The 19,435-nt window shown below is 50.9% G+C and overlaps 1 protein-coding gene across 1 annotated transcript; it reads left to right on the top strand.

The window, feature by feature from the left end:
- The first annotated feature begins 61 nt into the window (after positions 1-61).
- On the top strand, positions 62-17,983 carry LOC135977734 (butyrophilin subfamily 3 member A3-like). The gene is made up of 9 exons (XM_065578999.1): positions 62-410; positions 1,089-1,370; positions 3,248-3,364; positions 4,490-4,522; positions 15,437-15,469; positions 15,572-15,604; positions 16,383-16,403; positions 16,508-16,534; positions 17,481-17,983. Exons 1-9 carry the CDS (start codon positions 62-64, stop codon positions 17,981-17,983), a joined length of 1,398 nt encoding a protein of 465 aa, XP_065435071.1.
- The last annotated feature ends 1,452 nt before the right edge of the window (positions 17,984-19,435 follow it).

The following is a 19,435-nucleotide window of genomic DNA, read 5'->3' on the forward strand; positions in this document are numbered from 1 at the left end:
GCCATGATGTATTCCTAGTTCCACTTTGGCTACAGCTTCTTTTCTCCTGGTTCCTTCTACAATGAGTTTCAAGGTGATTGGACCCGATCGCCCCATCAGGGCCCTTGTGGGAGAAGATGCTCTGTTACCCTGTCACCTCTCCCCCAGCATGAGCGCCGAGAGCATGGCGGTGCGCTGGTTCCGATCCACGTTGTCTGCAGTTGTCCATCTCTATCGGGATGGGAGAGATCAGGCTGGCCAGCAGACCGCACCGTATCGAAGCAGGACGAAGCTACTGAAGGACGGTATTGCGAATGGGACTGTCTCCTTGAGGATACACAACATCACCCCCTCTGATGAAGGGACTTACGGCTGCCTCTTCCAATCACCCACCTTTTACGAAGAAGCTGCGTTGGAACTGGAGGTGGCTGGTCAGTAGCACGGGCTGTTGTTTGCCCTTCCCAGCACCAGTGAGCACTGGTCAATGGTGTGTCTCATCCCCCCACCCCCACAGTTCCGGTGTGTTCAGACTAGTCACCTCTCACAGGAAAGGCACCGGAGCGCTAGGGAACGAGGCTGGCTGTTAATGGGATCGATGCACCTGCCTGCCAACTCCTCATACCCACTGGAGTAACCAGCTCCATGTCCAGCTTCTCCACCCCTCAGCTGCTGGGGCATCTGTCTGAGCAAGGATCAGGCCCCATCTGTTTCCCCTGAACTCCAGGGGACATGCCCCAGATGCGGCTGCTCATCCCAGGGGGTGTGACCCCTTCTCCCACAATTTCCTTGGGCACTGAGAAAGTTTGTGTAAATCTCCCTGAGGCCTCTGCTTCCAGGAGCTGATGGAAAAACTCCAGATAGACACACTGTGCTATGAACTGTGAGATGGATACCGTGAGGTCCGTGCGGCCACAGGGGGTGACGGGCGCTTTGTGTGTGATCTACTCATCATGTGGTAGATCTGTATGTGTAACGTCATGGTGAGGGAGGACACTGCTACACCGCTGGGACTCCCACTGCCACAGGCCCACACTCCAGTCTGCACCAGAGCAGTTCTCTGGTGGGCCCAGGGTGTAGCAATGACACAGGTTCACTCCATTCCCCTCCAGGCCTGGGCTCCACCCCTCACCTTTCTGTCGATGGATATCAGGATGGAGGGATCCACATGGTGTGTGAATCGGCCGGATGGTATCCAAAGCCCCAAGTGCTGTGGAGAGACCTCAGCGGGCAGCGACTAGCACCAGTGATGGAGAAAATATCCCAGCAGGCTGACCGGCTGTTTGATACTCACACTGCTGCTGTTATAAGAGACGCTTCGAACCAGAACCTGTCCTGCTCTGTCCTCAACCCCCGTCTCGGCCAAGAGAGAACAGCAACGATGCACATAGCAGGTCCAGGGCCAGCCTTTGGGAAAATGGCACCCTGGGTGACCTTGTATTTTGGCACCCTGGCCCCTATGGATGCAGTGACCCCTATTGCCCCAACCCCTGTGGCTGCCCTCCCATTGCCCCTGGCCTTCACAGGCTCTCCCGGCTCCCCACAGCCCCAGGGTCCCACTGCCTCTTCCCAGTGCCTAATTTGTATTGAACGAGGTTCTGGGGCTCAGAATGTAGCCCTGGCTGGCCAGCCAGAGAGCGCCGGGTGCTGGCTGGGGCACCAGTTCTGACGGCAGTGCCCCTGACAGCAGCAGCGCAGTAATAAGGGAGGCATGGCAGAGGGTGTGTTGCTGCCCTTACTTCGGTTTCTGCATGCTCCAAGACTAGAGTAAGGGAAGGAGGGAACCAGGCAGACGGGGGGAGATGGACCCATCTTGTGCTAGTGCCGAGTAGCTGAGAGGTGGTGCTCACTGATCAAACTGAGTGGGATTTCACACTTCTAATCTGAGGGGTGTGTGTGTGTGTGTGTGTGTGTGTGTGTGTGTGTGTGTGTCAAACTATTTGTAAAATACACAATAACAATACTAATGAAAAACCCCATCTCCCCAACCCCTCCTGCTCCCCCTTCTCCCCATCTCCCTGTGCCCCTTCTCCCCTAAACCCTTCTGAACCCTTCTCTCCTAATCCCTGCCCTTCCCCCCCTTTCCCCAACCTCTGAACCCCATCCTGTGTCCCTAACCCCTGCAGCCCTTCTGCCCAACTCCCTACTGCACCCCTTCTTCCCTATCCCCCTGTACTCCCCTCCTGCACCCCAACCCCTGCACTGTGCCGCCTTCTCCCCTAACTCTCTTGCGCCCCTTGTCCCCAACCACCTTCTGAACCCCTTCTCTTCTCCTATTCCACATTCCCTGCTAAACCTTTCTGAACCCCCTCTGCAGCTAAGCCCTGCACTCCCATCCTGCACCCCAACCCCTGCACTGTACCCCCTTCACCCCTAACCTCAGCAACACACCTGTGCTCCAACCCCTGCACCCCCTTCTCCCCAGCCCCCTTTTGCATCCCTTCTTTCTTAGCCCCTGCACTCCCTTCCTGCACGCAGGTGGGGAAAGTGACCTGGATGCAAGGGGCAGCTGGCATTGCTGCTTGCTCCCCCCTCCAACTCCTCGCTCGCATTGCCCCTCGTGCCCCCTGCGGGGCTCTGAGGGGGGGAGCGAGGAGTAATATCAGGGCTCCCTGCATCCAAGTCACCTTCCTCCCCTGGGCTGGGTACGGGGAGGGCAGAGAGCAGCAGCTCCTGATGCCCCACAGCACAGCCCAGATGGGGGAAGTGACCTGGATGCAGGGGGCCCTGGCACTGTTCCTTGCTCTGCCCCCTCCCACACAGCCCCCTAGGGGGGCATGGAAGAATGTAGGGGGCACAAGCAGTATCTGTGCATCACGGCTCCACCACATTCCTCCGCCAGGAGGAAGCAGGAGAAATCTGGTGCCCCTCACACGGTGCCTCTGGGAGTTTGCTGCGCTCTCGTGCTGGCTGGCAGCGAGCTCCTCTGACAGTGCCCTGGGCAGTCTCCCAGGCAGCCCACCCCTAAGGCCAGACGTGAGCAGGTCCAAGCCCAGCACGGTCAGCGTGCTCGTCCCCAGCAGAACAGAAGCTCTCACAGCAGACGGCCTATCTGCAGTGTAGCCAGGGCCTAGCCAAGTTCAGTGACCAGGCCAAAGCTTGGGCTCCCGTCAGCTTCATGGGAGGAGCCACTTCTCATCTCTCAAAAGCCTGACCAAAGATGCCTGTGAGATCCTCCCAGACCACTGCAGGATGCTGCAGGCTCCCCTCACTCCTGTTGCTGCCACATCCACTCTGTCTGGGTTCAAATCAATGCAACTTTGCCTTGCAGATGTGTTCCTCCCAAGGACCTCTCCCTGCCAGCTGGCTCTGTCGGTGACCCTGGCTGGTGTGGTTTTTCTCACCCTCTTGGCCAGTTACTGCTTCTGGAAGCAGCACAGAGCGAAAGGTAGGGTGGCCGAGGGGAAGGGGTGCTGTGGAACCGGAGCGAGGGTCTCCTGAATTCAGAGAAGGTTGTCGGGGGGCTTCCGTCCCGTGCCAGGATGAGAGATTTGGGTGACGTCAGTGAGAGGGCCGGCGGGAGAGGGAGTGAGCAATGGCAGAGAGGAGCTGAACTCACCCTGGGGTGGGGATCCTGGATGAGCCACGACTCTGGGTGTGACCTGAGAAGCGCCAGATGTAGAGTCACTCCTTTGGGTCTCACTGTAGAATAGAAAGAACCTGACCCTAGGTGCTCAGTGAGTGTCGGGATCACTCCGTCTGAAGCAGGAACGAGACCCGGAAAACTGGGCATGAATCTGTATAGTCACTTGTATCACACTCGCACCTGTGAGCACCCCACACACCTATGGGGAGACAGTCCTGGCCCCAATGAGTTTATAATCTAATTAGGGCAGGCACATGAAGAGCAGGGGGAAACTGAGGCACAAAGCAGGGAAAGGACTTGCCCAAGGATACTCTGCAAGTCAGTGGCAGAGCTGGGAATAGAGACCAAGTCTCCCGAGACCCAGCTCCGCAGCTCATCCATTGCCCAAGCTACCTGCTAACGTCCGTGTATCGAACAGGCCTGCTTGCAGGCAACAAGGAGCAGGAGCTATTCATCAAGGTCCCTCCCACATCCAGCAAGACTTATGGGGTTCCCTGGGGATTGGTGAGGCTAGTTAGACTGAAAGGGCACTGACAGCATGTAGGGCTATGGGGGATGGCACCGTCCACCCCCTTAATCTTAGTCCTTGTCTACATCCAAACACGGTGTCGCTGTGACCCCACCAGGATATGGAAAGAAAGCAGCACAGGTTGCTGGTGTGGATGCAGTTATAGCAGGATGAAGGCGCTTACCTCAGTAGAGCTACTGCCATTGGGGAGGGGGAGACGCTATAATGGTATGAGGCACCTTTGTCCCAGTGTAATTGCATCCACACTAGGGGGTTGTACCACTATAACTATCTGGGTAAAACATCACACCCCCCAACCGCCATAGCTACAAATGCTATCCGTGCACCGGGCCTTAGTAATTACAGCCCAGTGACATTCATGAACAGGAGTGAGATCCCTGTAAACATGACCCCTCTAGACACTCAGCAAGCTGAACTGAAGAAACAGATACGTGAGTGTCTATTGTTACTACTATCGTTATGATTAATAACAAATTAAAAAACAGGCTTGTGGATGTGACCCCCTGGTGAGTGTGTTACAGGCCCCCCTGTGAGCCAATTCGCAGAGCCAGGCTCTCTGGCTGGGGCTGTAACAGCTCCTGTCCTCTGTGGAACGGGACAGGGGGAACCTGTGACCCATGCACCAGTCGATTATGTACTTTCTCTGTCCCAATCAATACGAACACTGGATAAGCCCCCATGAATGTGATAACTGCCCTTCTGGCCAACACCCTGGGGACTGAAGTGGGAACTTCCGTGTCTGAGTTCCTGCTGATGAGTGTTACGCCCCCAGCACATACCCAGAGAAGTTAGCAGCACGCTTCCAGCAAGTGCATGTGTGCTTGTCACGTAACATGACATAATTGCCTGGAATCCAGAATCCCGACATGGTTGTAGTAAGTTAGATGGAACAAACAGTTAAAGACGACAACACAACATGTCACTGTCCAATATTAAACAGAGTTAGACACCTTGGGGGTTTGGTATCCAGAGACCTCAGCCTGCTTTGTACCATGGCAAACACACCATTACAAATCTTTTAACCTCTCATTAAAAATACAGAAAAGAAGGAAAAACAGGTAAAGCATTTGAAATGTAAAGTCTTGCACAAGACTTTTGTTTTAATGACATCCCCTGTCCCCTTTGCCTTCAGTGAAAGAGTTTAGAAGGAACCTGCCCCTCCCCAGACCCCGACCATGGCTGAGAGTCTCTTAGACGGTGTTAAAGATGGGAATAAGTGTCCTTTTTGGAGAAAGGAGAAGACGTTAGTAGAGAAGTAGAAGTTTGAACTGGGCAATGACCCATGGCTTGGCTAGGCTATGCCTACCATGAGGAGAGGCAGAGGCAAACCAGCACCATGGAGTTAATCTTATATTTTAAACTTAATGAAGAAAAACCCCCCAAATTTGGCAGGAACAATACTATACTAGAAAGTGTGGAGTGATGATAGACTAGACAGTAACATCAAATACTCACTTAGGAAAATATTAAACTGTAAATCATCATTCACAATAAAAGAAGTTTTTGATTAATATGGGGTGTGACCCCGGGAGGGAGTCAGTTCCTTCTCTCCCTGGCTGCAGAGTTGTCACCCCAGTTGTCCCACCTTTGCCTCTGTCCAGCGTGTGATGCTCCTTTCTTCTGATGCTGGCACCTCTTCCCAACAGAGAGAAAGAAGAGTAGCAAAGAGAGAAAATGCAGCTTCTGTTCTGGTGCTGACTCTCGCTGGCAGCCTCACTGCGGAGAAATGCAACCCAGCCCATAGTTTGATTAGCCACTCTGGAAAAATCACACCAGCGTTGGGCTGTTTGGGGCATAGCTTTTATCTGCCTCTCTGGTCGCAGGATCACAGCAGTGCTGCAAAATACGTTTTTTTTAGCCAGCTAAGCCAGATTCTTCTTATAAAGAAAAAGGAGAGCAACAGGGAAGAGAAGGAAAAAGACACATTGGCTGGGGCAGACATCACATTGCCGGTGGTATTCAGGAGTCAGCCAGAGCTGGTGGAAGTGGCATTGCCTTCTGGGTCCCTCTCTCTGGCCTGGTCTGGTCAGGGCATCTCTCAGGATTAGGCTGAAGAAGACCTGGGGTTCCAGGGGAGGGAGGAGTGGCAGCCATGACAGCAAAGCTCACTCCTCCCCGTTCTTTCAGTCAGACGGAATAGCAGTACCCTGCGTCTGTTCAAACGTATTCCCGCCAAAATCTTTTTGAAGAACCCAAAATGGAGTATGGGGTGGAATAGTCCGTCCGCTCATTATTTTGTCCACCAATTAGGCCTAATTTCTGACAAATTTTGTTTCACTGATTTCTGATCCCATATTTCTCTTGTTTACCAGGCATGATCTTAACACAGTCTTTGAGTTATAGCAGGAGGGATTTTTGTTTGGATTAATTCAGTCTCACTCCCCTTTTCCCCTCCACATTCACTGTTATACGTTATTGTGACATTTTGTGAGCTTTCACTCCTGTCTCACAGTTGAGCTCATAATTAGGGTAAATTTGCAGGCCCAATTACTACAACACCAAAAACAAAGAGACACCATATTTGAGGTCAGGAAGGACTTTTCTCCTCTATCAGATTGGCAGAGACCCTGTTTTTTTCTTTTTTGTTTGCTTTCCTCTGCAGCATGGGGCATGGATCCCTTGCAGGTTTAAACTAGTGTAAATGGTGGAGTCTCTGTGACCTGCAATCTTTAAAATCATGATTTGAGGACGTCAGTAACTCAGCCAGCGGTTCTGGGTCTATTACAGGAGTGGGTGGGTGAGGTTCTGTGGCCTGCGTTGTGCAGGAGGTCAGACTAGATGATCATGATGGTCCCTTCTGGCCGTAAAGTCTGTGAGTTGAAGGCAGAGGAGCACAACTCTTCCCCTCCTTGTCTAGGCTGGCTCTTTGCACACCGGCTGCTGGAGATGTGGTAAACAGTGAAGTGACAAAGTTTGCAGATTATACAAAATTACTCAAGAGAGTTAAATCCAAAGCTCCCTGCAAAGAGTTACAAAGAGATCTCACAAAATGGGCTGAAATTCACAGATGAAATTCAGTATTGATAAATGCAAAGTAATGACATTGGAAAGTATAATCCTAACTACATACAAAATGATGGAGTTTGTATTAGCTGTTACCACTCAAGAAAGAGATCTTGGAGTCATTGTGAATAGTTCTCTGAAAACATCCAATTAATGTGCAGATGCACTCAAAAAAGTGAACAGAATGTTAGGAACAACTAGGAAAGGGTAGGTAATAAGACAGAAAATATTACAATGCCACTATATAAATCACTGGTACGCCCACATCTTGAATACTGTGTGCAGTTCTGGTCATCCCATCTCAAAAAAATATATTAGATTGGAAAAAGTACAGAAAAGGTCAACAAAAATTATTAAGGGTATAGAACAGCTTTCATATGAGGAGAGATTAAAAAAACTGGGTCTGTTCAGTTTAGAAAAGAGACGAGTAAGGGGGCATATGATAGAATTCTATAAAAGTGGTTTAGAGACAGTGATTAGGGAAGTGTTATTTACCCTTTCCCAAAACACAAGAACCAGGGGTTACCAGGTAAATGATTAGACAGCAGGTTTAACCCAAACAAAAGGAAGTACTTCTTCGACCAATACAGAGTCAACCTGTGGAACTTGTTGCCATGGGATGTTGTGAAGGCCAAAAATATAACTGGGGTCAAAAAAGAGCTAGATAAGTTCCTGGAGGACAGGTCCATCCGTGGCCAAGATAGTCAGGGATTCAACCCCGTGCTCTGGGAGTCCCTAAACCTCTGACTGCCAGAAGCTGGGACTGGATGGGGATGGGTCACTGGATACTTGACCTGTTCTGTTCATTCCCACTAAAGCCTCTGGCACTGACCCCTGTTGGAAGACAGGACACTGGACTAGCTGGCCCACTGGTCTGGCTGTTCCTATGTTCTTAAGCCCCAGATCACCCACTGACACTTCCCTACAGAGCCCCCCCAGCCTTCAAGCAGGACCAGGAGCCCCTCACACTTAAGACGATAGCTCGTCATCTTAACACAGTCTCCAGTACCCCACAGTCAGCACTGCCTGACGTGAGCCTGTGCGTAATGACAACGGGTTCCAACTGGCTCAGGCCAGATCCTCTGAAAGGTGCAGTTCACCACTGCTAGGGGCTGTAACAACTTGTATTCTCTGTGGATTGACCCACAGGGGACTTTAACTAACATCGCCAGTGGGTTACACAGCTAGTTGCAAAGAATCAAATCTAGTTCAACACGTCCTTGACTCTGTCAGCAGGAAGGAAGATCTCTGCACCTCTCCTCATTTTCTAATCTCTCCGGCTTGCCCTTTCATGAGGTGAGCAGAGTTACATTATTATTATTGGCACCTTAGAGACTAACAAATTTATTAGAGCATAAGCTTTCGTGGACTACAGCCCACTTCTTCGGATGCATCCGAAGAAGTGGGCTGTAGTCCACGAAAGCTTATGCTCTAATAAATTTGTTAGTCTCTAAGGTGCCACAAGTACTCCTGTTTTTCTTTTTGCGGATACAGACTAACACGGCTGCTACTCTGAAACCTGTCATTATTATTATTATTATTATGGGTGATGTTACAATAGAACTGAAGGCCCTGTTGAGCTCGACGGTGCAGAGACACATGGCACAAGGCCTGAAGGGCTAAATAGATAAGACAAAGGGTGGGAGGAAGGAAGTATCATTCTTCTTGGAGTAGTGTCCCTGTGCATGCTCCACTGCAGGTGTATTCGTGTCCCCTACGCCTCAGATCAGAGATTTTAGGAGCCGTGTCCGTTCAGCCCCCACAGACGCTGTCCCTGTCTCGTGCCCTGCAGTAGGGCTATAGAGCGTTGCACGGACAAACTGCCCTCAGCTCCTTCTCAACCGCCTTGACCTGAGACGGAGCCTCAGCAGCCTCCGATTTGAGAATGCCTCATCTGTATTTTACTTTCTGTTTCGCGTTATTAGTGTTCATTCATTGCGTTTCAGTCAGTTAGTGTTAATACTCCCCTTCTGTTTCCTTAAAAAAAACAAAAAACAAAAAAAACCCAATAAAATAATACCCCCTCTTTATTTTGTTATAAGACTAGCGAACTTCCCCCCCTGTCCTTAGTTCTTTCTTGTCTCCTCCCTCTGGGGAAGTGAAACCTGGACAAGGTACGCCTGGCTCTTCCAGATTTAAGTGTTGCTTCTACTGCCGAGAAGCAATTCCAGGCAGTGATGTACATTCCCACTGCATTCGCTGTCTTGGAGAGTCACACATGCCGTAAAAGTGTACTTTCTGCCTGACATTAAAATCAAGGGCTAGGAATAATCTTGAACTAAAACTATGACTACTAATGATGGAAAGTTCACTTGGATCAGCCTCTGACCCTGGCCCTGGGACCACTCCATACAACAGTCCCCAAAGTGGCCGAATCCATCTACTTCCTCGGCTCAACACTCTATGGCAGCTTTGAAGAGGAAACTTTTGGATTCCTCTCAAAAAGCCACAAAAAAGCAGGCTACACGTCATTGGGTAGAGAATCTACCCCAAAGACATGATCCCCAACAAGATCAACCACCTTGGTACTGACTGATCTACAACTGGATACCCACGAGACGACTGGCTCCTCGGGTACTGGTACCACTAGTAAGCCTAAAAAACCCAAAGGGCACAGGCTATGGGAGTTCGGTACCATGGGGGGGAAAGGGGTGGTAGAGAGAGAACCAGCTCCTCTAGGTCATCTCCGATAGAGTGCTCTAGACCCTCGATACCGAGTACTTCAGCTCTGCAGAAGACCAGAACAACACCACTGGCCATTTATCAGAGTGCAAAAGACTCCCACTACTGTTGCTCTTAGGAAAAGGCAATTTCTTACTGCTTCTCTGTCTGGATCTCCTGATCCACGGGAGAAGAACTTTCAGGAACAGGCAGTGAGATTAGACAAAGGGATTACTCCAGTGACTAACATCTCTTCATCCTCTCCTGATGAAGCTGTTATGCCTCCCCCACCAACTTTGGCAAAAGACTTCAAACCATTTCAAGACTTCAGCAAGAGAGAAGTGGATTCTCTAGTCAAGGTGTTGCAACACAAGCTGCTTCACATCCTACACACTTCATCATCAGCCTGTAGTGTACTCACTATTAACGAGGCATTGCTGGACCCAGCAAAGACTATGTGGCACGGTACATCCCACATGCAAGAGAGCGGATAAAAATACTTTGTTCCCTCTAAAGACTCGGATTTTTTATTTCCCACCCATTCCCAAACTCCTTTGTCATCTATGCTGTAAATGATCGTGGCTAGGGTGACCAGATCACCAAAGACAAATATCGGGACGCGGGGGGAGGGGGGGGTGACGTGGGGGGGGGCGTGGCGGGGGGGCGGGGCCAAAAAAAAAAAAAAAAAAAACCTTCCTCCGCAAGTGCTGCAGGGAGGCCCGGGAGACTCAGGGGAAGCGCGGGGCCGGGGTAGTGAGAGTCCGGCCTGGCCCCGAGCAGGCAGGACTCAGTTGGGAGGTAGGGCGAGGAGGGGGGCGGCCCGCGGGGCCAGGCGGTGGCTGTTCTCACCCCCGGGCAGCGGGACACGGGAGCAGCCGCTGCTGCAGCTCCCCACTGCCGCGGGGGCAGGAAGCGGCCATGGCGCTCCGCGGCTGCGGCTCTGGCGCCCCCGAACCCCCCGAGCCCGGGCCTGCTGCGGGGACCCAGCAGCGCGCACGCTGCGCCCAGCCCCTGGCCAGTGTCTGGGCTGCTGCCCAGCTGGTGCTATCCCGCGGCGGCCCCGGAGTGGGGGCAGCAGGCCCCAGCCCCCCCGTCCCGCAGGGGAACGAACGGGGCTGGGCTGCCGATGCCTCCGCCCCGGGGCCGCCGCGGGATAGCACCAGCTGGGCAGCCCAGACGTGCCTAGCCAGGGGCTGGGCCCAGCGTACGCGCTGCTGCAGGCCCCAGATCGGGGGGTTCGGGGGCGCCAGAGCCGCCGAGCGCCATGGCCGCTTCCTCCCCCGTCGCCTGGCCCCGCGGGCCGCCCCCCTCCTCTCCCACCACCCAACTGAGTCCTGCCTGCACTGGGCCAGGCCGGACTGTTACTCACCCCGGCCCCGCGCTGCCTCTGAGTCTCCCGGGCCTCCCTCCAGCACTTGCGGAGGGAGGGGGAATGGTGAGCCTGGGGAAGAGGCGGGGATTCGGGGAGGGAGCCAATCGGGGGAGGAGGGGGCGGAGTCGGGGCAGGGGGGCGGGGCGCGAGCACTTCCGGGCTCGAGGCTCGGGGCATTTCCTTGTTTGTCCGGTTGTCCCGACCGCACGTCGGTCGGGACGCGGGACAAACAAGGAAATATCGGGATGGTCCCGATAAAATCGGGACCTCTGGTCACCCTAATCGTGGCAGACAGCACTGTTCTAAATCAACACCCTGTGACAAGAACTTAAAACAACTTGAAAATCATATTCTTAGGTGAGCCTGCAATTTAAGATGGCTAATTACCAAGCTCTTATGGCAAAATACAACCATATCAGTTATTCTACATTAAATGCCTTCATTGACCATCTCCCAGCAGTTTCAGGTGATCACTACTGAGGGTCAGCTTCTTGCAAGGACAGTGTTGCAGGCCCCTCTCTAAATACCGCTGACACAGCTGCTTGCTTCATCTCAACAGCAGTGGGCATGCAGAGGGCTTCCTGGCTTCACCTTTCTGGCTTTCCAAGGGAAGTCCAGTCTACTGTGGAGGACCTTCCATTGGAAGGATCCAAATCATTTGCAGAGAAAATGGATGAATCCCTCCACATACTAAAAGACTCTAGAGCCACTTTGCATTCACTGAGAATTTATGCACCTGCACAAAAAAGAAGATATAATAAATCACAGATGACACAGAGATCCCGGCCTGATCAATTTTCTCCCCCCCCCCCCCCAGAGCATTATGAACCCCAACAGAAAACACAATGACTACAAAAGCGAAGATCAACTGCTCCACAATGATCAACATCACAGCCATCTGCATCTATGCATGAATTTTGATGTGTTATTTGAGGCCCCGAGTTACCACCCCCATTTTAATTTGCTGCAAAAACCCAAACATCACCACTACTTTGGCAGCGGCCTTACTCTTTTTAATCAAAACTGGGATCAAATGGGTTTTGGAGATCATCTCCACAGGATATTTGATCCATTTTACCGCCCTCACTCCTGCCTACCCCTCCCCCCGACCCTCCTCAGGAACCCTTCTCATGAGTAGCTTTTACATCAGGAAACAAGCTATCTTCTGAACCGAGGTGCTATAGTTCCTACTCAACACAGAGGGAAGGGCTTCAACTCCAAGTACTTCCAGATAAAATAAAATAAATTAAAAAATAAAAATACTGATACTGAAAAACAATAGTGATTGGAGACACGTTCTGGATCTAAGATCACTCGACAGATTTGTAAAGCTACAGCGCTTCAAGAAGGTTACTTTGTCAGCAATAATCCCATCTCTGGACCATGGAAACTGGTTCTCGACCCTTGACCTACAAGATGCTTACTTCCATATCGTGATCCACAGAAGGTTTCTAGTATTCACTCTGAGACAAGACCACTTTCATTGTCTGCACCCAGAGTGTTCTCAAAGGTCCTTTCTATGGTTGTGGTGCTCCTTCGTAAACAAAGAGTGATAATATTCCTGTATCTAGATGATTGCCTGCTCAAGGCATGCTCCTTTGATGATGCTTTGACTCCCCCACAAAAGACTATGGACCTATTCCTCCAACTGGCTCTATAAGTAGACATCCAAAAGACCATATTAACTCCAGTATAACGTCTGGAATTCATAGAGGCCTACCTCGATGGAGCAGAGGCCAAAGCCTTCCTCCCGTTATGCAGGTTCAACACCATAGATAACTTGATCTCTAACGGACAGGCCAACCCTCAGACCTTGGTCAGAAATGGTCTTCAACTACTGGGATGCATGGTGGCAGGCATCTTCGTAATAAATCACGTGAGACTACACATGTACTGCCTTCAGTGGTGGTTCAGTACAGGATACATACCAAGCACACACAGCTTAAACAAACTTCTATTGATGCCCTCAACATTCAAAAACTCCCTTGACTTGTGGAAAGAGTCTCACAATGTCTGCTCAGGAGTGCCCTTCACTCAACCACCCCCAATGTTAATAATGACAACAGACGCATACCTATTGGGATGGGGAGCCCAACTGGACACCCACGCTATTCAAGGCAAATGGTTCCCCTTCAAATCCACATTGTATATCTACTTACGGGAACTCAGAGCAGTCAGGAAAGCTTGTTCACATTTCTTACCACTGATCGGGGCAAGCATATAAAGATTATAGGCAACATTGCATGTATGTTTTACATAAATCACTAGAGAAGAGCAAGCTCACCTTCCCTTTGTACCAGGCAGTGAAACTCTGGAACTGGTGCACTTACCACCACATAGAACGGCTTTCGTATGAGGAGAGATTAATAAGACTGAGACTTTTCAGCTTGGGAAAGATACGACTAAGGGGGGATATGATAGAGGTCTATAAAATCATGAGTGGGGTGGAGAAAGTAAATAAGGAAGTGTTATTTACTCCTTCTCATAACACAAGAACAAGGGGCCACCAAATGAAATTAACAGGCAGCAGGTTTAAAACCAACACAAGAAAGTATTTTTTCATGCAATACACTGTCAACCTGTGGAACTCCTTGCCAGAGGGTGTTGTGAAGGCCAATATTATAACGGGGTTCAAAAGGGAGCTAGATAGATTCATGGAGGATAGGTCCATCAATGACTATTAGCCAGGAGGGGCAGGAATGGAGTCCCTAGCCTCTGTTTGCCAGAAGCTGGGATTGGGTGACAGGGGATGGATCACTTGATGATAACCTGTCTGTTCATTCCCTTTGGGACACCTGCCATTGGCCACTGTCAGAGGACAGGCTACTGGGCTGGATGGACTTTTGGTCTGACCCATTGTGGCTGCACCCCATGTGCCATGCCGCCCCCTGAGGCCCCGCCCCTGCCCCTTCTCCCTGTGCTCATGCCACCTCTTCTCCCCAAACCCCTGACCTCACACCAACCCTTCCCCCAAACCCAGCATTGTCCCTCCTTCCCCGCAAGATCCCACCTGCTGCTCATGCCTCTCCCCCTTCCCGTCACTTGATCTTACAGCTGGCAAAAAGTGGGGGGAGGGCCTGCCCCCTTGATCCCCCCTGTTCCGGCACCCCTGCATCCGCTGCTATATTTTATTCCAGTGTCTGATGCTCAGTACTCGACTCGACTCTGAAAGCCCACCCCTCCATTCAGGGCACTGCTGCAGCGTCGCCGAGAGTGGAGCACCCATAGAGACCCACTGAAAGAAGAAGAAAGGGTTACTCACCTTGTGCCGTAACTGTGGTTCTTTGAGATGTGTCCCCCTGTGGGTGCTCCACTACTTGCCCTCCTTCCCCTCTGTTTTGGAGCTCTTACCTATGAGCTCTGTGTAGAGAAGGAACTGGGGGCAGTTTGTCTGCACAGCGCTGTAGTGACCTAATGCATGGGAGGGGGAGAGCGTATGTGTGGGCCGAACAGAAACGGCTGCCTAAAATCTCCGATGAGAGGCGCAGGGGTGTGAATACACAGAGAGTGGAGCAACACACGTCTCGAAGCACTGCAGTTACTGTACAAGGTGAGTAACCCTTTCTTATCCCATTTTCCACTCAGGGAACTGAGGCCCAGAGCGATCAGGGCCCCAGTTCAGCTAGATACAGGTGTAACTTTAAGTGTGTGAATAATCCCATTATTATAAGTCAGTCTCTCGCTGTCAGGCATTTTTTCCAGCCCTCAAATCATTTTCGTGGCTCTTTTCTGCATCCTTTCCAGTGTTTCAACGTCTTTTTTCAAATGAGGTCAGCCAGTTGTTCAGGCAGCCCCACAGCCAGCTGCACCGGCTGCCAGCCACAGCTGGAGTGGCCCAGGGCAGCTGGCCCCCGGGACCATCTGAGCAGCAGCCGGTGGGGCTGGCCCAGAGACTGCCTGAGCAGTGGTCCCTCGGGCGGCCACAGCTGCTGCTGCTCAAAGGCCCCCTGGCAGCTGGTGCCACTGGCCCTGCCCCCTCTCCAGCAGGGCCCCCCCTAAGATTTACTTAGGGGTACTTCTCGTATAAGTCCTGAACTGGTCACAAGCGGTGAATTTTATTGTTTATTGCCCGTGACCTGTCCAAAACTTTCTCTAAAAATACCCATGACTAAATCGTAGCCTTGGGCATGGTACAGGGGTGATTGAGTGAGGGTCTAAGGTCTGTGATGTACTGGAGGTCAGACTACGACCCGTCCGGCCTTAAACTCTATGAAGCTATGATTTTCTGCAAAATAGCAGCTCTTTGCTAGTATTAGAAGAGACCATCACCCACTGGAATCTCACCTCTCTCAATCTCTTCTTTCTTTAGACGATCTGCAATCTAATCTGGAGAAAGAGAGAGGTAAGTTCCTGGGACAAGTTCACCAAACTAACAGTAGGAAATGAATAACCTCGTTAATGCGACAGCATGAAACCTCACCTCTTTCTTCCTTTTCTCTTCCAGAGATTCTGCGCTCTGAGCTGGAGAACGAGAGAGGTAAATGTCTGGGCTCTCAGGAGGCTTGAATGATTTTCTCTCACTGTACATAGTCAGACAGACTTTGGCCTCTGTCTCTGCACTGTCTGTTAGGAGAGGCTCTGGGAACCAAACGGCCGGGGAGCTCTGACTAATCATGGAACGGGGTAACTGCTCCATAGATAAAGTTGCTGCTCAGTTTCCATCGTAAGCCTGATTTTAGCCCTTCCTCTAAACTACACACACAGGGGAGTGTCCATATCCCAAACTGGTGGGTCTGCCTGTGCCAATGTACCTTTTTGCTACTGAATTTGAAGGAATGGCGGGGTGGGGAGATCCTGATGCCCTGGAAAAAGAGGCTCAGCAGAGTCCTAAAGTCTCCAAGCACTCTCTGACTCTTTGAGGCACAAAGTCAATGAGAAGGAGCCAGCTAATGTTGCTGATCCCTGAGTTGAGATCCAGCATCCAGAGCCAAGGTTTAGCGCATTAAACCCTCACTTCCACGTTATCAGGGCCTAGCCCCTCACCAAGCTTCTAGGCACATGGGGAGTGTGGACACTACACCACAGGTGAGCCCAGCTAGGGCAGGGCATGGGAACCCAGCGAGGGAAAGATGTCAAGAAGGGGGGGTGTGATCCATGGAGAGATCTATGAGGATGGAGCTCAGGCCAGGAGACCTGGGCAGAAAGAAGCCAGCAGAGAGCACAGTGGAGGGGGCAAAGTGGTCCTTTAAAGGCACATTCCCTAACCCAGGAGCTGTTGTAGAACTGACTGCACACCCATGTCTCTCTGTTTGCAGGGAAATCCCTGGCTGAACTTGGTAAGTGCCATGTGTCCCCTTCCCACCACCCCATATAACACTGTGTCCTACGCTAGCAGTCCGTGCTCCGGGAAGTGCTCACCTCTTGGTGTGTTTGATTTCAGGCTGGAGTAAAGTCAGAAAAAATGCAGGTAAGTGAAGCTGGTATTTTAATGTCAGACCCCCTGCACCACTCTGCTGCCCAGCAGATGCACACATGCCAGAAGTCACAGGGAAAGCAGTGTGGTCAATGAAAATGCCAGATTCGTCACAATGCTCACACTTAACTATGGAGTCACCAGCGCTCCAGTGTAACTGCGATAACTCAGAGTGCTCCTAAGTCTGGGAACTTACCCGCTGTCAGTCCAGGGGGGTAGGCGCTTACAGGAGTTTGTAATTGTGGGTCAGAGTTGGGGTTTTCCTGGACACGTGTGGTGAATTCTCATGTGTTGTGTTGTTGTTAATTGACTTCATGAACTAGAAGGGATCTAGGAAACTGTGTACATTACCTTAACTGGCTGCGGGTAATTGTCTTAATGCTTTTTGGACTCTGGTGAAATCTCTGTTTTTACGGAGTTGTCAATCAGTAGCCCTTTGGCCAATTCAGTTCAAATTTGGTAGAAAAATTCTACCTCAGACCCAGACCAAATCTACCAAATTTGAGTGTGATATGACTCTGTGGGTGTTAGAATAGAGGGCTCCCAGCTCAGGCGTAGATTGGAGACTCAGTTGCGGTCTTAGCTGTGGAGACGTGGTAGCGGCCCCACAGCACAGATTTTGTGGTAGGTGACCACTGAGTTCTTGTAATGGTTGAAATGACGTCCGTGTGTGTAACACCTGAGCTCTCTCCTCACAGGGGCCTCTGTAGAGGTTACAGACAGGCCCAATGGGAGCTAGAGGCATCTCCAGCTCTTTCAGGGGAGCTATTTGCCTCTAGTGCCTGGGAGGAGAGCTGCAGTGACAGGCAGAGAAGCAGGTTCCCGGGCGATAGAGGCTGGAAATCAGAGAGTGTCCTAGCCACGACAGAGCTGGGGGGAGGATGGGAAACAGCCCCGATGGGCTGGGCTCTGCCCCTGATGCTCTGCCCCATCTCTGCAGTGAACGTGATTCTGGATCCGGACACGGCTCATCCCAGCCTCGTGGTCTCTGAGAATGGGCGATCTGTGAAATGGAGGGGCCTGCAGCAGGACGTGACTGACAACCCCGAGAGATTTGATAGTGAAACCTGCGTGCTGGGCTTGGAAGGGTTCACCTCGGGGAGACACTACTGGGAGGTAGACGTCGGGGGTGGGAGGGCCTGGGCTGTGGGGGTGGCCGGAGAGTCTGTCAGGAGGAAGGGCTGGATCAGCTTTGCTCCTGAGGAGAGGATCTGGGCCATGGATCAGTGTGGGAGCCATTACCGGGCTTGCACTTCCCCGGATACCCTCCTGCCCCTGACTTGGAACCCCGGGAAGATCGGGGTGTATCTGGACTATGAGCAGGGCCTAGTATCATTTTATCAGCCTGGTACTGAGGCCCCGATCTTCACTTTCACCTCTTCATTCACTGGGCAGCTCCACCCTTTCTTCTGGGTCTACTCCCCAATCACACTATGTTCCTGAGATATGGCATGTGGGGGGGGGGGGGGGGGGGATAGCATTACTCACTGGTCAGACTTTTTTTGTTCTGTTGTTTTTCTGAAATGGACTAATTTTTCATTTTTTAAATATTTTCCATTTTTTTATTCTTTTCAAAACTTGGAATTTTCCAAAATGAATATTTTCAATTTAATCCTTCGATTTGACTAAGCTGAGGGCTCAAAATTGGCAAAGCAGAAGAAATCCTGAGTGATGTGTTGTGTAAGATGCTACCTACATAGACTAGAACAGAACTCAATACACAATACATCATAGGACCCCTCCCCCCAAATAAAAGGTTTAGTTGAAAATTTTGTAATAATGCAAAAAAAAAAAAATCTCAAGAAAATCCAAATGTTTTCACACACAAAATCTCTTTTTGTAAATTGGCCAAATTTCCTCAAGATATTTTTGAATGAAAACTTTTGTTCAGCTCTGATTAACACCTGTAATTGCATATAATCAATGAAGGTTTCCTGGTTCTTAGTCCTGTAATTTATGAACTGACCATTGATGAATGGAAGGGGTAAGAACATGAGTCAAACCCTGTCCCAAATAGGGTGACCAGATAGCAAGGGTGAAAAGTCGGGACAGTGGGTGGGGGGTAATGGGCACCTATATGAGAAAAAGCCCCAAATATCGGGACTGTCCCTATAATATTGGGACATCTGGTCACCCTAGTCATAGAATCATAGAATAGAATCATAGAATATCAGAGTTGGAAGGGACCTCAAGAGGTCATCTAGTCCAACCCCCTGCTCAAAGCAGGACCAATTCCCAGCTAAATCATCCCAGCCAGGGCTTTGTCAAGCCGGGCCTTAAAAACCTCCAAGGAAGGAGACTCCACCACCTCCCTAGGTAACGCATTCCAGGGTTTCACCACCCTCCTAGTGAAATAGTTTTTCCTGATATCCAACCTGGACTTCCCCCACCGCAACTTGAGACCATTGCTCCTTGTTCTGTCATCTGCCACCACTGAGAACAGCCGAGCTCCATCCTCTTTGGAACCCCCCTTCAGGTAGTTGAAGGCTGCTATCAAATCCCCCCTCATTCTTCTCTTCTGGAGACTAAACAATCCCAGTTCTCTCAGTCCCAAAACATCACATTGTCCCAACTGGATAAAAGGCTCCAAGAAAGCCGATTCCTAACCAGTAACCATGTTCTGTGACATTATTGGTGAAAGAAACGGAGTCAGAGGAATGGAGGGAGCTCGGTTCTCTGGATGAGTGTTGATCATGCGGTTCACAGCATCAGGAAGGGTTATCCTAAACCCAAAATGACAGGTATGTCCTACACCAGCTAAATTTAGAGTTTTAGGCCAGAAGGGACCATGAGATCATCCAGTCCAGACCTCCTCTATATCACAGGCCACCAACACACCCAGCACCCTCACATCAAGCCCACCACCAAAAATTAAACCAAACTATTGCAGCCCAC

The sequence above is a fragment of the Chrysemys picta genome, unplaced genomic scaffold (assembly GCF_011386835.1).
Source record: "Chrysemys picta bellii isolate R12L10 unplaced genomic scaffold, ASM1138683v2 scaf20, whole genome shotgun sequence".
Classification (NCBI taxonomy): Eukaryota; Metazoa; Chordata; order Testudines; family Emydidae; genus Chrysemys; species Chrysemys picta.

What these genes read in the sequence shown, in the direction of transcription:
- LOC135977734 (XM_065578999.1), top strand. Translation starts at nt 62, where the DNA reads ATGAGTTTCAAGGTGATTGGACCCGATCGCCCCATCAGGGCCCTTGTG. An exon ending in AGCAACGATGCACATAGCAG is followed by an intron (nt 1,371 to 3,247) that starts GTCCAGGGCCAG and finishes TTTGCCTTGCAG; the next exon opens with ATGTGTTCCTCCCAAGGACC. An exon ending in TGAACTGAAGAAACAGATAC is followed by an intron (nt 4,523 to 15,436) that starts GTGAGTGTCTAT and finishes TTCTTTCTTTAG; the next exon opens with ACGATCTGCAATCTAATCTG.